The sequence below is a fragment of the Mirounga leonina genome, unplaced genomic scaffold, assembly GCF_011800145.1.
Source record: "Mirounga leonina isolate KUSES-001 unplaced genomic scaffold, KU_Mleo_1.0 Mir_168, whole genome shotgun sequence".
In the NCBI taxonomy this organism is placed as follows: Eukaryota; Metazoa; Chordata; class Mammalia; order Carnivora; family Phocidae; genus Mirounga; species Mirounga leonina.
The window spans coordinates 30,230,381-30,246,262 of record NW_023270426.1 but is presented as its reverse complement, the minus strand read 5'-3'; the positions used below and the strand labels follow the sequence as shown (position 1 = coordinate 30,246,262).

Sequence of the window (15,882 nt, the reverse complement as noted above, 5' to 3'; positions counted from 1 at the left end):
AATCAGGAAAACCCTTGCTTTTATTTCTTTTCTTACTGAGCCTGACCTTGAAAGTTTCCCTTTCCTCCAATAATACGGATTCATTTTCCTATGACCTAGCCTTATGAAATTTGTTTAGGACCCTGAAGCATGCCTGTTAGAAGCTCAGAATGCTCCTACTTGCATGACTCCACTCTATAATATAATGAGTATTGATTATCATTCAGATGTAATTTGGTATTACAAGAAATCTTTTTTTTTTTTTAAAGATTTTATTTATTTATTTGACAGAGAGAGAGCACAAGTAGGCAGAGCGGCAGGCAGAGAGAGAGGGAGAAGCAGGCTTCCCGCCGAGCAGGGAGCCCAATGCGGGGCTCGATCCCAGGACCCTGGGATCATGACCTGAGCCGAAGGCAGACACTTAACGACTGAGCCACCCAGGCGCCCCTACAAGAAATCTTCTATAACAACTAGCAGTAGGGGTAACTCCAGCTGTCAGGGAAACAGCACAGAGAACAACAAATCATTTCATTTCAAGGTCTCCTATCCACCAGTTGCCCATCCACAGCTCCCTTTGGACAAAGGGTATTGGTATAGTCGTAATTAAGAAAACTGCTCAAGGTCTCATGGAAAGTGGAAGGTAAAAGGCAGCTATTAGCCTCTAAAGTCCTCAGGCTTACTCTTGTAGTTCTCTTTTTTTTAAGTCTTAGACTGTGATTTACTTATGAAACAAGGTATTTATATTTGAATTCTGCAAAATTCGATACTTTATATACAGTTCTCACATATTTCTTACCATCCTCATTTTCATCAAACACTGGTGGTTTGCTTGAGGTGTTGGCTCCCATGGTCAAGTCTGCCCAGACTCAGATCCTCCAGTTAAACTCTCCTGGCAGAAACATTCATCTTCCCTCAAAAGAGATCTGGAAGCCTTAGCTCGATACCTGGGAGAGAAGAAGAAATGGCATCCTTACAATATAGTGTGGCCTAGGAACCCTGAGCACAGAACTGTGGCTGCAATATTAACCTGATCTACACCCCTAGAGCAGAATTTTTTGTGATTGAAAATGATAATTTCACAAGTCACAGAGAACAACAGGTGTCTGGGAGAACCCCTCCCATGTGGCCTCATGGGGAGTGGTCTTAGACTTATGAAGAAGGAAGGGAGCAAAATATTTCTCTAAGTAAGAAAACAAGTTTAAAATCTGGTCAACCCATGTTGTATTTAACAAGTATATAATAAAAATATTTTATTGTGACTCTCCATATTTTTAAGAATATATTATCTGTTAAGGTTTTTTTTTTTTTATCTTTGATCAACAACTTTATTAATTTTTTGGTCATAAAAATACATTTCCCACCTCTTTCCTCCTACCCTGGAAGGTACTACAATGTAAAAAGAACAAGGTCTGAGTTTGGGCCCTACTTCACCAGCAAATTGCTAAATTTCACTAAACATGTTTTTTTTCCCCCTTCCCCTGAACTTGAAGCTGATGATGGTCCTCTCCTCAAAGGCAAGTTAAATGTGATTTGGGACAATACCTACAAGTATTTTCACAGCATAAGTGGTCCATGATTTTTGGCCACTCTGGAGCTCAAATAAGGGATGTATGTAGAGCTAAAACCCCTGAAAAAATGTACTTTTATGGCTTTGTTCATTTTGAAGACTTTCCCTGAAAATGGTCAGGAGAGCCAGCATCCCGAGCGCTCATTCTAAAACTGACACCAGCAATGGCTTTGGGCCAGTTACTTGACCCTTCGTCTCTAAGATGGCAGAAACCACAGTGCCTTCTTTGGGAATCACAAGCTCCCATGCCTACAAGAGCCAGGCAGAAATGCAGGTGCACACACTGGACCAGGTGGAAGACATCAGTGCCTGGTGGGGACCCCGGTGACCTGGAGAATCCAGGCTCCATCTAAAAGAAGTCACTGCTCTCAGATCTAAAAGGTTGTCACCAAGTGGAAACATGGGCCCAGGGGCCAGATCTTCAGATCTGACAAAAAAAGGGGTGAAGATCCAGATTTTATACAAAACAGTATTTAAAAATTCATTTCAGCTATATGGCCTCAGCAAATCTCATACATGGGACAGATATGGCTCGTGTGATGTAGTTAATGAGGTAATGTCTGTAAGGCAATTAGTACAATGTCTGGCACATAATTTGCAAAGAATAAAATACTTTTTTTTTTTTAAGATTTTATTTATTTGACAGAGAGAGACACAGAGAGAGAGGGAACACAAGCAGGGGGAGTGGGAGAGGGGGGAGCCCGATGTGGGGCTCGATCCCAGGACCCTGGGACCATGACCTGAGCCGAAGGCAGACGCTTAACGACTGAGCCACCCAGGCACGTCTAGAATACTATTTTTAATAGTAGCTGTATTTCCTCATATATAATTTTTTGACATCTATTCACTGATTTCCTCTTGGACTTTTCACACATGACGGAAATACAGATTAGAGATTGAATTTAAGAAAATGTCCCAAGAAAACCTGGGGGAAAGATGAGTTACTGAAAAAGAACTTGAGAAGCTCCTAGGCAAGTCTAGAAGAAAAGCTCATTTTCCCATTAGGAAAATGTAAGTAAAGCCTGCATTTAGAAGGCAGACTCATTAAGGAAATGCTACTTTTCATACTAAAAGCCAACTGTTGGCAAAGTGCCGTATGGACCTTAAAAAGAATCATTAAATGGAGAGCAAAGAAAGAGTCAGCAATTAGGAAGCAACCAATTAAATGGTATGGGGGGGCAGGTGGTGACAGGTGGCTGGAGTAACCCCGGGGGGGATTATTGACATCAGTAGGACAGAAAGACCTCAACTCTATATGCTCTCTAAAAAAACAAAGGGCTTTTAATTTTAGTACAAAAGGGGGTGAGGAAGAAGCAAGTGGGATGCCCTTAGTGTTTCACTGTGGGCCAGGGAGTAGCAAATGGGGTGCTCTGTGTGTTTTATTATTGTATATTTAGAGCCCAGAATAAGCGAGGAATAGTGGGAAGACTGAACCACAGATCATATTAGAGAAGACTGGTCCTAAAGAGAACATTGATTTTAACGAGTTGAGATTTTTAACACTGTAGACCGGGATCACATTCTCTTTTATTTTGTGCATAAAACCTCAAGACACATAATTTTCACACCACGCCCCAATCCTGTCATTCTTATATTTTTCTTCACTCCTCAGGCTTTCTCAAGTAGCCTGTGTTCCTGTAGCATAAGATGTACCAAGCATTGACCTTGCAAGTTGTCAAGACAGAGAAAGAGAGAGAAGTATTATCACAATTTGCCACATTTCAGAGTTCCATCCTGATGTGCAGACAATTTTGTTCACCAAAGATCCAGTGATTTTTAGCGGGAAGGACCTATGTCAACAGGAAACCACTTTTGTGTCTGTTTGGGGAAGGACGAGGTGGATGGACCTCTCCATCGGACCTAATGCACCCCATCCAGTTTAGAACGGTCTTTCCCTCTTTCTCCCCAAGGGGATAACCGAATTAGGTAATTTTCCCTCATATCCAGAAAGACAGAAACCGTCTCTGGCAGGAAAATAGAGACACGTCTTTGCCATTCTGCTGCATGGGGCCCAGAGGAGCTACAGGACTCTCCTCCATCAAACCCACACCGTCCTGACCTCTTGGCACTGAGTCTGCTGAGTGAAAGGAGCATCATCCGAAGATGTCTAGAGGACAGTGACGACCCATGCAAACCAACATCCTAAACATAGAAAATCTAAGGGAAAAAGAAATGCGTCTTATAAGGACACAGAAAATTTTTAGATTCTACCCTGACCTGGCCAGTTATCAGATTATTCATGGCGGACTCATTCTCTCATGCCAACGTGTGACCTTTGGCCTGCATTTTGGGGGGCTGTCAACAGGTGAGCTTTTCTAAGCAGCTAAGGGCACTTAGGTAAGAGGTGTTGTCTTTAGGAACCGAAGAACCCAGGTTGTGATGTGAGAAAGTTGCCACTTTGATGGAACTGTTAGGTTCACTGCCACAGCGTGTGCACAGAACTTAGTTTGCATTTGAAACACAATTTCTTGAACTAAGAAACACACAGAAACACAGCAAGAAAGAAAATGTGAACACCACCACTCTGTTACATTGATTTCATCCACCTCGCTTCCTCATTTTTATACATTAAAAATTACAGGTAAACATTATTTGCACTGAACCCTCCTGCCAAGTTAGTTCCCCTTTCACACTTCCCAAAGACAGACACAATCACGAATCTAGTATATGTTTTACAGTCCTCTTCCTGTGATTTTACAACATGCCGTGTGTTTTAAAATAAGTCACCTAAATGACATGGATGAGAAGGTACACTTTGCATCTTACTGTGATCATTTACCACGACACCTCTGTGACCTAGGCATGCTGGTCTCTGAAGCTCTGACTTCTGCTTTTTAAAGGCCGCATAGCAGTCCATGGTGTGAATGCACATTTTATTTTTCTGTGTAAAATTGTTCAAATCCTCCGGGCTTGGGGAAAACATCCTTGTGGAGATGAAGCCAACCATCAAAGGCAGTTTCTGCTGGTTTAGAAGCTGGGTAAGAGCAACGGACCGAAACACCTGGCGCTTACCTCCACCCAGCGAATATTTACTGAAGTCTGTCTGGGTCTGGACCTGAATCCGTGAGAGGCTGGAGGACGAGGTGGGGGTACACAGTAACTAGGACGCTGGGCTCGATCCCAGCCCTATCTGGTTGTGGTGGCTTGTCCTGACCGCCTGTCTTTGTCTTATTTCTCTTCCCCTTTAACTTCCTAGCTTCCCAGCAGTGCCCTGAACATGCAGGTTTATTTAAAAGAAATAAAAATCTAGACCACCACTCACCTAGATCTTGGTTCTCTCTTGTCTCCTTCAAGAAGCTCGGACTGGTGCTTCCACTCGGGGCACTGGGGCTAGCAGAGGGACGCCCGGAGCGGAGGGGAGAGCAAGGAAAACGCGCCTGCCTGCCTGGGCGCGGGCGGCGGCGGGCGGCGGCGGGCGCGGGGCTGCGCGGGGCTGCGCGGGGCTGGCCCGGGGCGGGGGGGCACCTGCGGCTGCCGGGGCTCCGAGCGCCGCCCGAGCGCGCAGCTTCTCCGGGAGGGGCCGGGAGCGGGGAGCGGCCAGCCGGCGGGCGTCCCCTGTCGCCGCCCTCCCCAGAAACCGCCGGGCGGTCGCCTGGGAGAGCGACAGTCCCCTGGGGTCGGTGCGTCGCCGGGGGAGGCGAGACGGGGGACAGCGCCGCGGGCGCGGCTCCGAGGCGCCTTGGCACGGTCCCGAGGCGCCGCTCGCGGAGCGCGCCCCAACTTCCCCGACCGAGGCCCGGCTCGCCTGAAGTGATCCCCTTCCCCTCCGAGACGCCCCGGCAGCGCCGCCGAGGACGGGGGACCTGGGGGTGGCGGTACGGGCCTGCAGACGGGAATGGGGACAGGCGAGATTTCCTGTGAGACTAAGTCGGGTGTTGTGGGAGACCCAAGAGAGGATCGAGAATTTCTTAGGACCCGACAGGATCTTTTGTTTCTGGTCTAGCAGATTTCCCCGTTTGACTGCTGGGAACACCGAGGCATGGACAAGGAAAATAGTCGCCGAGTGTAAAGAACAATTAATAGAACTTTTTCCACACCTAGGTCTCCTGCTTGCAGCACCCCCCTCCCCCGGTTTTTTTCCACGCCCCTTTGTCAGCCTCGACCTCTGCGTGTGGAGGTGGGGACAGGAGACAGGAACAAAGACACGAAGGCAATCGCACTGGAACTTTCTATGTTCTCTTCCGTGGCTGCTCTCTGTACTTCCCCTTTATAATAATCAACACGGTCGAAATAACTTCTTGTTTTCCCACTAACCCAACTGTCCCACATGCATAATACACCAGAGAATTGGCACTTGGTTGCTTGCTGTGACGGCGAGGGTGGGGATCGTGGGCACTGGTGGAGCAGGGCAGAAATGGAGGGTGGAGGTCTAGGCTGGGGATGGGCTGGAGACCGCTCTCTTCAGCTCCAGTGTTTCCCTGCCATGTGGAAATGCCAGCTCAGTGTTGCCAAATATTCAGATTTTAAAAGAGAAGCTAGCAACGAGAACTTCTGTGTGAAATCTCCCATTATTTAAAAACATTGGCAAGTTTAGAAAATGTTAAAAACTGTGTTGGTCAAACAAAATGCATCTGTGGCTGAAATGTCTTTTCCAGACTCCTGTTTTGGTCTGTCTAGATGTAGCGTTGCACTGAGTGCGGGAAACATTGGCTTTGTTCAGCGCTTTAGTAGCAGCTCCTAGAATGGTGTCTGCTGCATCTTAAAATATCTGCTGAAATTTTTGACCAAGTCAGTGGTCACCTTATGGTCAAGAGTCCCATAATTTACTCATGAAACAAAGATTTCAGAGTAGCTCTGGTATCCTATTATGAGCTAGCGCCTTTTCTCTTCTTGCTCTTAATTAACCTCAGCCATGGGCTACAATTCTACTGTAGTCATTTGAAACTTGGAATAACCTTGAACTTCAACAAACCTACTCTCTCATTTGCATCTGGGGGCTTGAGGAAGGGATTTGCCCAAAGCTGCACAGTGAGTTGGTGACACAGCCACATAGAAACTTACCTTATGTTGTCAATACCTTATGAAGAACCTGTCTGAGAGAGGAACAGATGCTTTAAATGAACATGTAATGTGGAATTGGAGTCAAGTTCTGAAAGAGGGCAACCAAATTCAGGAAAAAAAAAAAAGTATTCTTAAGGAATTCATTTTTTGGAGAGGGCATTCTTTTTAAGGCAAAAATCAGGCACGCAGCTGAAAATACATTGTTTTTGTGTAACATCTGGTTGTTTACAAAACACTTGAGTTATCTTCATGGCATGGAGATTCCCTACAGGTTTGTTGGACTGGTATTATTACCTCTTCCCAGAAGATAATGAGAACCATTTTATCACCAGGAAAACTGAAATTGCAAGAAAGCTGGCTGAGACTAGAACAGAAGTCTCCAGAAGCCTCTTCATTTTAGTGTCCTGGTTAGTATAAAGGGCTTTGGAGTCAGGCAGTCTTTTATCCAAAAGCCACCTCCACCACTTAATATTTCTGAGATATTAGACAAGTCACTTAAAGGCCCTGAGCCTTTTCCAATTTCAGTAAAGCAGACGATGGGCATTCATATCAGCTATGGTTGGTGGAGGACTCAATGAGATAAAATATACATTAATGCAATTAACATGGTGCTAGACAGCACAGAGTAAGCCTTTAGAGACTGGTAACTGTTAAGATTGTCATTTTAATTAGCAGGCTAGCAGGTTCTGCCCCAGTACTTCTCAAATCTGTTCTATAAATCTTTCTTCTGTTGGTACAGTCACTTTTGCTTAAAATAAAACTAATCAGTCCTAATGTATCTAGTCATGTAAAGGCTTGGTGTACCGTAGGTTTTATGGAAAAATAGTGATTCTCATTACTGTCTCACATGCAGTCTATCAAATGCAGACCTGTTTCAAAGAGTTGATTGTGTTTTAATCTTTTATTTATTCAGTTGTTTATTCTCTCTTGCCAGTGTTCCTATCTCAAACATAGCTGTTGGAGACACTGAGGAGGCTGCCACACAAAGTTACTTGGGAGACAAACCAGGCCAGATACTTCTGACAATCTCTGGAGCCCCCCAGTGGAGAGGAGAATGAAGGGAAAAGTAAAGCAGTGAGCAAGTGTTGTCCAAGTAGATAACCAGAAATTAAATATATATATAATATATATATTTATATATTATTATTTATATTTATTATTTATATATTTATAAATAAATAAATATATATATATATATGTGTGTGTATATATATATATATCATGGCTTAGGACATAAATATTAATACTAAAGCATTCCAGCCATGTCCATTCTTGGCTTGAAGTTGTCCCCTGGCTTCCACTGCATTTAAAATAAAGTGATGCTCTTTACTCCAGCAGACAAGGCCTTCTACTCTCTATTCCCCACCAATTTGTCCAGCTTCATCTAGAATCACTGTTCCTTTGCTCACTCCAGTCTAGCCACCCTGGCTTTGTGCTCTTTGAAGATCATGCTGAGCCTGTCCTCATGCCAGGACATCTGAATGAGGCTTCTTTATGCATGAACATGGTTCTGGACTCCTTACCATTCGGCGGTCAGCTTACAGTTCTTTAGCTCGGACAGAACTTCCTTCAACTCCTCACCTCACGTTGTTTCCCCACGACTTCTCCCCTTCTCCCCTACACACTCTTGTTTCTTCCATCTTATCATTCACCATGAACTAGAATGAATTTGCTTTTGTAACTTCTTTGTTATGTTTCACCCATTGAATGCAGCTCCATGAAGGCAGGAATGGCATCTGTTTTATCCACTGTTATATATATAATACAGAGATGAACCAGTGTTTGGTACATAGAAAGTGTTTACTTAAATAAATAAATGTTTCTCTGTTTCTATCATTCTTTGCATTGCTTAGTGCAGGAGAGAAATACAAGGGAGACATATTACACCTCAAAGCAACAAACATTCCTGTGACATAAATGGGCCTAACTGGGCTGTTTAGAGGGTACAAAGACAGGTGAGAAAGAATGGCTGGACATGAGGATTTTGTGGTTTGGGTGGAGGCATGACTACAGCCTGAGACTGATGGATGCCCAAATGGGAGCCATTGGAGAGCATTGGCTGACTCAGCTCTGCTGGAAGGCACCAGAAGCTGCAGTAATGTTTGATCTGTGTCTTGAAGGATGAATGGAGAGTCATTAGTTAGGAAACGAGGCAGTCCAGATCCGGAGACTAGAGGCACACAAAAACATAATATTTGGGGGAAAACATCACGTTTAGTAGGACTGGAGCATGAGGAGGTAGTGGGAGTGAGAGAGGATGAGGGAAAAAATCTGAAGAACGAGTTATGCCATGGAAAGTAGCTTGAAGTGTGAACATGATGGCAATGGGAAGCCCTCAGCTGTGTTAGGCAGGGAAGTGGACCTCGTTAGAGCTGAAGACTGTTCTGTCCTCTTCACATAAGACAAACCTTTATTTTCTCTCGGTCTGATGTGCAAATTATTCAGTTACTAAAAAGAGTTCTCTCTTTTGACAAGAAAATTCTTCTTAGTTATAAAGCAAATAATCAGATCTGAATACAATGTCTCATATTCAGTAAGTTACCAAATCTTTATCAAATTCAAGTCAATGTCCGGTTTTACCTGGTTTGTCTACTTCTACCCACACAGTCACTTTTACTGCTTGCCAGAACTGCCTGAAGCTTTCTTCTAGATACTATCTTTGAAAGACCCTTTATTTTGTTTTTCAGTCTCATCGGATGACTGATATTTACAGTTTCTAAACTGCCTTTACAAATTCTTCAAGTCAAGTTCATGATTTCTTTAATAACTCATTCCTGAAGTGTTTCTCATTTGTCTACAGTGGGGATAGCACCATGCCAGGAGACACAAGGATAAATAAACCCATCCCCGCTCTTGAGGCGCAGGTGTTCTAGCGCGTGCCCAGTACATATCACTCTGTCTTCACCACTCAGCCTCTGAGTGTGACATAGTTTAAGGAGAACACCCTAAGAAGTGATGGGAACATTTAATTTCTGGTGTTCAAAATAAAGGACAGACTTAGTATCAAACTACTCCCTCTTACATGCTCACTAGAAAATAATAAACTGAAAAAGAGAAAGAGGAAAAATGGATATGGATTAAATCACTGAAGAGATGAACATTTATGGCTCCCACTGTGTATACACATCCATGTGCTTATTTATTCCACAACATTCATTGAGGTGTGAATAATATACTCATTCTCCAGGAAACGTGCACAGTGGAACACTGTCGTTGAGAAAAAATATTGTCAGTGTCAGGCAGACTTGAATTTGTTCCCTGATTCCGCCACCTAGAGCTTCACGCCCTTGGGCAAGTCATTTAGACTCTGAGAGTTTTTGTTTCTTGGTCAGTACAATATTGATGCTAGTGGTACCTGCTCCCAAGGAATCCTGCAATGATTAAATTAGACGACGCATGAAAGCACTTAGTGCAATACCTGGTGCAGGGGGGTACCTAACAATCGCGTTATCATTATTATTACACCGAGTACCTCTCCCTGCAGAAAAAAGTGTGAAATGCTTCTTCATGAGCACTGACTCTTGAAAGATCATTGCTGCAAGACATGGTTACGACAGTGAGCAAGATACATACTTATTTTAAGGAGCTCATCCTACTAAAGATTCAGGCAAGTTAGCTGGCAATTTGAATACAGGGTGATAGGCGCATGAAGTTAGGATGCTCCATGAGCACAAAAATGAAGGACACAGTATGGTCTAGGGGTGTCAACGAAGATGTCACAGAACAATATCCAAGCTCAATCCTGAAGGTAGACTACAGGTTAGTTGTGCAAAGGGGAAGGGAAGAGAGCGTTACAGCTTGAGGGAACAGCATGTGCAAAGGCAAGAAAGAGCTAGTTGTACTCAAGGAAACCAGGAGCTTTAGTGTGGAAGGTTGTGGAAGATGAAGGCACTATACACAGAGAAAATAGCAAGTGCCATATCCTGTATGCAACAGAGGCAATGCCATTTTATATCATCTGCATGACAAACCCGTAAATTATATGGTTTTGTCTTCTGTTTTCAGAACAGAAAGCAGAAACTCAAATGATTTAGCCAAGTTTCCCAAACTTCCAGCTCTGGTTTACTACAAAGTCAGTATCCTTTCCATTAAACTATAGGCTTCCTCTCTGTATGCCATGTGCATATGAGTGATGCAATTTTTAAAAAAATATTTATTCCAGAGAGAGAGTTGTGGGGGGAGTAGCAGAGGAGGAGGGACAAGCAGACTCCGTGCTGAGCATGGGGGGTACCTAATAATCACATTATTAGGTGATGCAGGACTTGATCTCAGGACCCTGAGATCATGACCTGAGCCGAAACCAAGAGTTGGTTGCTCAGCCCACTGAGCCACCCAGGCTCTCCTGTGTGATGCAAATTTAATTCCTTCTATATCATAATGATTAAAAATACAACTTTAAAGAAAGGACATTCCCATAAAGTTGTTTTAAAGCCGAAAGATTTAAACCTGGCTTATCTGATATCAACTCCTCAGATTATTTGAGCAAACTGTCTGTGAATGACAGCTCAAAATATACAAATGATTTAATTCCTTTTTTTTTTTTTTGGTTTCCAGGAGTCTGCACATGCTGTTCCCTCAAGTCTGTAATTCTGTATTTTACAGTTTTTACAATAAATGGCATTGACAATAGCTACTATTACTAGCTGACATTTGATAACTTACATAGCAGGTACAAAGTGCAAGGTGCCCTCCCCATTTGTATTTATTAGTTTTAATTATTATGAGACTGTCTGATTTCTTTTTTCATAAAGTCTCATCTTGTCTTCATTCTCTACATCGTAAGAGATCTCTACACCTTACCCTTATGAGGAATCAGATAAAGTTGTGGCAGGGAGGGGAAGGAGTGACCTTATTCACCTATGAACAATTTAGTTAGACCCCAGCTCATGCACACACACATGCGTATATGAGTATATCCAAGGGCATGTGGGCAGGGCAGGCACTAGACTTGATACTTACTGAGAGAACAGAGTAAACTAACATGTGCTTATCTGTCAATTCCTCTCTGCTTCCTTTCTGTTAGTGCTTTTCTAATAGGGGCGTCTTTGCAATGAGCTGCCCTTACATATGACCCGGAAGTAAAGGGAAGGATATGAAGTTGTGTTCTAACAATGGAAAATATGTCTAATGAAATTATATTTTTTTTAATTGTCTAAGGAGATATTTAAAAATCTATAGTTGTATAAATATACTTTTTCACGTATAGGATGAATGTTAAGTTTCATTGGATTAATGTATGTATTTTGCCCTGAATCTTGTACCTGAATTTGCAGAGTTTTTGGGATAGAGCTTTTCCCCTTACTGAGACTGACCTTTTTAGACACAAATTGTTTCTCAGTCTAGCCTATCCACACTGTAATTAGAGATTTTCTTCTAGGATTTTGTGAACTTTTCTATTTTTGGAGGCTATTTCACTGTGAAGTTTAGAAAAGGCAAATACAAAACAGTCGAGGGTACCAGTCAGAGTAGGAAATTATGAGGTATCTTTAAGTGTCCATGAAATTGAGGGTAAAATACTGTCCTTTACGTCTCTCAAAACACATGTCCATTCAGGGCACACCCGAGAAAGGGACTGTGGTCCTCCATAGGTGCCTGTTTTGGTTTTCTACAGTTCTGTTTAATTCATCATTTTGTACATTCCTGGGAGTGACTTATAACAGATTACAACATTAAACTATAAAACAGTAGTAGAAGAAAGACAAATGACACATTTTGCTTTTTTTAGATCTTAAAGTAGGCCAAACCTTCTGAATATTAGTTATATTCATGAAGCATTACCTTCTGAATCAAAATTTTGCTCTGCAGTCTCTGTCGTCATATTGTTGGTATATGCAATCATTTCAGATATACTTCATCTTTATTTTAGGGTGCCCATTCTGTGGTGAGTGCTCTTAATTGTTTGGCTTCTATAGAGAATGGTTCAGGACTTAGGGGGTGGTGGTAAAGATTGAGCATTTTGAAAGGAGCCTTTTAGAAGGACCAAATAGGGTGTCTTGAAGTTGAATTACTAAAGCAGTTTGAGTCTATTTGTCATAGTCAAAGGGGTCTCTTTTCAAAAACTTTCTGTAAATTGTTCCGATCAGCATGACACAGTTCACAATGACTTAAGAAAATTTCAAGTGTGAAGCAGTGTATCCTGATGTACTTAAAGTCCACATGATTTTAGTGAAAATCCTTGCTTGTATCTCTTGCTGTAAGTAGCCAATAATTAAAAATGATAGCAATAATAATAATAATACTGGAAAAGAAGAACAATAGATTAAAACTAACAATAATAATAACAGATAATTATTTAGTGTTTTTTATGTGCCAGGCACTGAGCCCAACACTTTATTTGCACCCTCTCGTTCAGTGCTTAAAAATACCAATTTTCAGTCCAGGAGGGTGGGGCTTAAGGAGATCAGATACTTTGCCCAGAGTCATAGGATAGAAGCCCAAGTAGTCTGGTGTCAAGGTCTGGGCCTTTGGCCATGACCCAATTCTTGTCCCTGTGTGACATTCACAAATCTAGAATTAGAATAGTGGAGTTCATCTGTCATCTGACACACTCCCTGGGTTTAGCACTGCACCTGTGAAGGTGTCATTAGCCCATCCCTGGGACTGGACTTGCCATGTGTTAGAGACTGGACGGGGTAGTTTCCATGCTTCTTCCAGTACTGCTGTTCCATGACCATGGAAACTGTTGTAGGACGTATGGTAAGGGTGAAAGGAGTGTGTGTCTGGAGTTGAAAGGGTTCCTGAGATGGGGACTTTTGGTGCTAACACGGGGACAATCCAAGGCAAACCCGGACTGGGTCACCTCTTACAATACCTGATACAATGACCTCGTTTTTCTGGGCCTTTGTGGGAGAGTTCTTTGAATTCCTTTGACTGGGGCTTTCTGTTTCTTAGATAAACTTGAAGAACTAGAGCAGATGGTAGATTATTTGAAGGGACTTGGGCATGCTTTTCCCTCCCCATGCATGTTATGCTCAACATGGTATGTTGGGAGAGTTTCACCTATCTTCCTTTCTCTGCAAAATAGCAGCCTAGTTTGTTTTGTCAAATTTGCCTTTCTACCCATACTTCTGGAATGCATGCTGACAAGATTACAGCAGTTGTAATCCATTCAAAATTACCTCCACTGATTGAAGGGAATGGTTATGTAATGAAGATAACTTCTTTTTATTGAACACCGACTTGAGAAAAGGCACTTTATATACACTGACTGTTTACAGCAGGGATTCTGGGTAGCCATTATTATCATGGTAGCTTTAAGGATAAGGAACGTGAACTAGTTCCATGAATCTGGGTAGTTTAGGCAACAAGAAAGAACATTTCAATGAATTCGACATGTAAACAAAATGTCATATGAAATGACAATTTTAAATAATATAAACTACAAAATGCATCTGTTTATGTCCAGTATATAATATTAGAAAATCCTTAACTCTAAGTAAAAACAAAAGGTGCAACTCTTATTTTTTTAAATGTAATGGCTAGGGCGCCTGGGTGGCTCAGTCGTTAAGCGTCTGCCTTCGGCTCAGGTCATGATCCCAGGGTCCTGGGATTGAGTCCCACATCGGGCTCCCTGCCCGGCGGGAAGCCTGCTTCTCCCTCTCCCACTCCCCCTGCTTGTGTTCCTGCTCTTGCTATGTCTCTCTCTGTCAAATAAATAAATAAAAAATCTTTTAAAAAAAATTTAAAAAATAAACATAATGGCTAATTAGTATTGGCACGGTTTTCGCAATGTCTGAGCAAAACTACAAAATTATGGGAATATTGCTAACGTTTATTGTATGCTTACTCTGTGAATTTAATCCTTCCAGGAACCTGTGAGCGAATAATTTCTCCCATTGTACTAATACAGAATCTAAAGTTCAGCCAGATTAAATTATGTCGCTAAGAACCATGGAAGGCAGTTTCAGAGACTATATTGGAACCTTGGTCAATCTGATGCGACTTGGGTATGATCTGCAATACGGAGGAGTTTGAAAACCGTCTGGATTATCGGTTCAATTTTTCCTACCTTTATCTGAGTATTATGGTAGATATGATCTCCATTTCCAACTTCTTTCAGAAAGCCATCTTTCTTCCAACCACGGAGAGTTAGATAAACTTTCTTGTGGAAGCTATTTTTCTTCTTAATTAATTATGTAATTTTAACATTTTACTCTCACTAGACACTTAGTACGTTCCCTCTGTTGCCCAGTTATTCTCTCCTTCTCTGTTGTTCTTTTGCAGTAAAAGGAACTGAGTGTCACCCAAATCCTAATGAGCATTGAAGAAGCGGCAAATTACATATTGGCTAATGATATAACATGGAGTCATTGACAGTTCTCAAATCCCTTCAAACAAGAAAAACCTACTTTGTAAAGATTACAGAAAGCAGTTAGGTTCCACACTCATTCAAATTATTGACAGTTATCTTGCTAGTTAGTATTAAACAATTTTTATTTTGCATGAATCAAAATTTAATCAGAAACATAATTATAGTTAAGTTTGCGTAATTTATTGCAGACTCAAAGACTGGTAAAAGCATGTGTAAGCATACCATTAACCATTTTAAAAGGATTGTCATACTAACATAAATCTCAATAATCATACTTTGATTTAGAGTTTAGAGTGTTTTTCCTAATAATTCCTTCCACCTCTCCTATGGGAGAAGGAGGGACTTATTTCAACTTCTGAGATAGAAGTTAGAGAAATTAAATTACTTGCTTTTTATAACTGTAAAAAAATTATAATTAGTAACTAGTAAAAAAAAATTGAAAATAGACTAGAACACAGCTTCCCAAGGCAGAGCATTCACTGAGCTTATTTCTTAGCTGAATTATGAAATATTGACAAATTTCATGTTAAATTTACATTTCAGAGTAGCCTCTATCACAGAGCCCCTACATTTAGGTCTAGTTCTTTATATAGCTCCCCATAAATTCTTGGTTCCTTTTTAGTTTTCATATCTGGCACTACTTTCTTATAATAAATTTTTATAAGAGAATAAAAGTAATATAAATTTTATAATAGAATTCACCTTTTAAAAATATTTAAATGTATGTATTTATTTATTTTAATTCCAGTATTTTTTTATTTTATTTTATTTTTTTATTCTTATGTTAATCCCCATACATTACATCATTAGTTTTAGATGAAGTGTTCCATGATTCATTGTTTGTGCACAACACCCACTGCTCCATGCAGAATGGGCCCTCCTCAATACCCACCACCAGGCTAACCCATCCTCCCACCCCCCTCCCCTCTAGAACCCTCAGTTTGTTTTTCAGAGTCCATCGTCTCTCATGGTTCGTCTACCCCTCCGATTTCCCCCGCTTCATTCTTCCCCTCCTGCTACCTTC

The 15,882-nt window shown here is 41.7% G+C and overlaps 1 protein-coding gene across 1 annotated transcript in view; it reads right to left on the bottom strand.

Annotated features, from left to right (window-relative positions):
* STK32A (serine/threonine kinase 32A) overlaps window positions 1-939 on the bottom strand; it is a 120,159-nt gene extending 119,220 nt beyond the window's left edge. Inside the window, exon 1 of the mRNA XM_035014410.1 lies at window positions 776-939. Coding sequence (XP_034870301.1) covers window positions 776-827 — 52 coding nt within the window. The 5' untranslated portion in view covers window positions 828-939. The remainder of the gene's footprint in view (window positions 1-775) is intronic.
* Window positions 940-15,882: the final 14,943 nt, after the last annotated feature.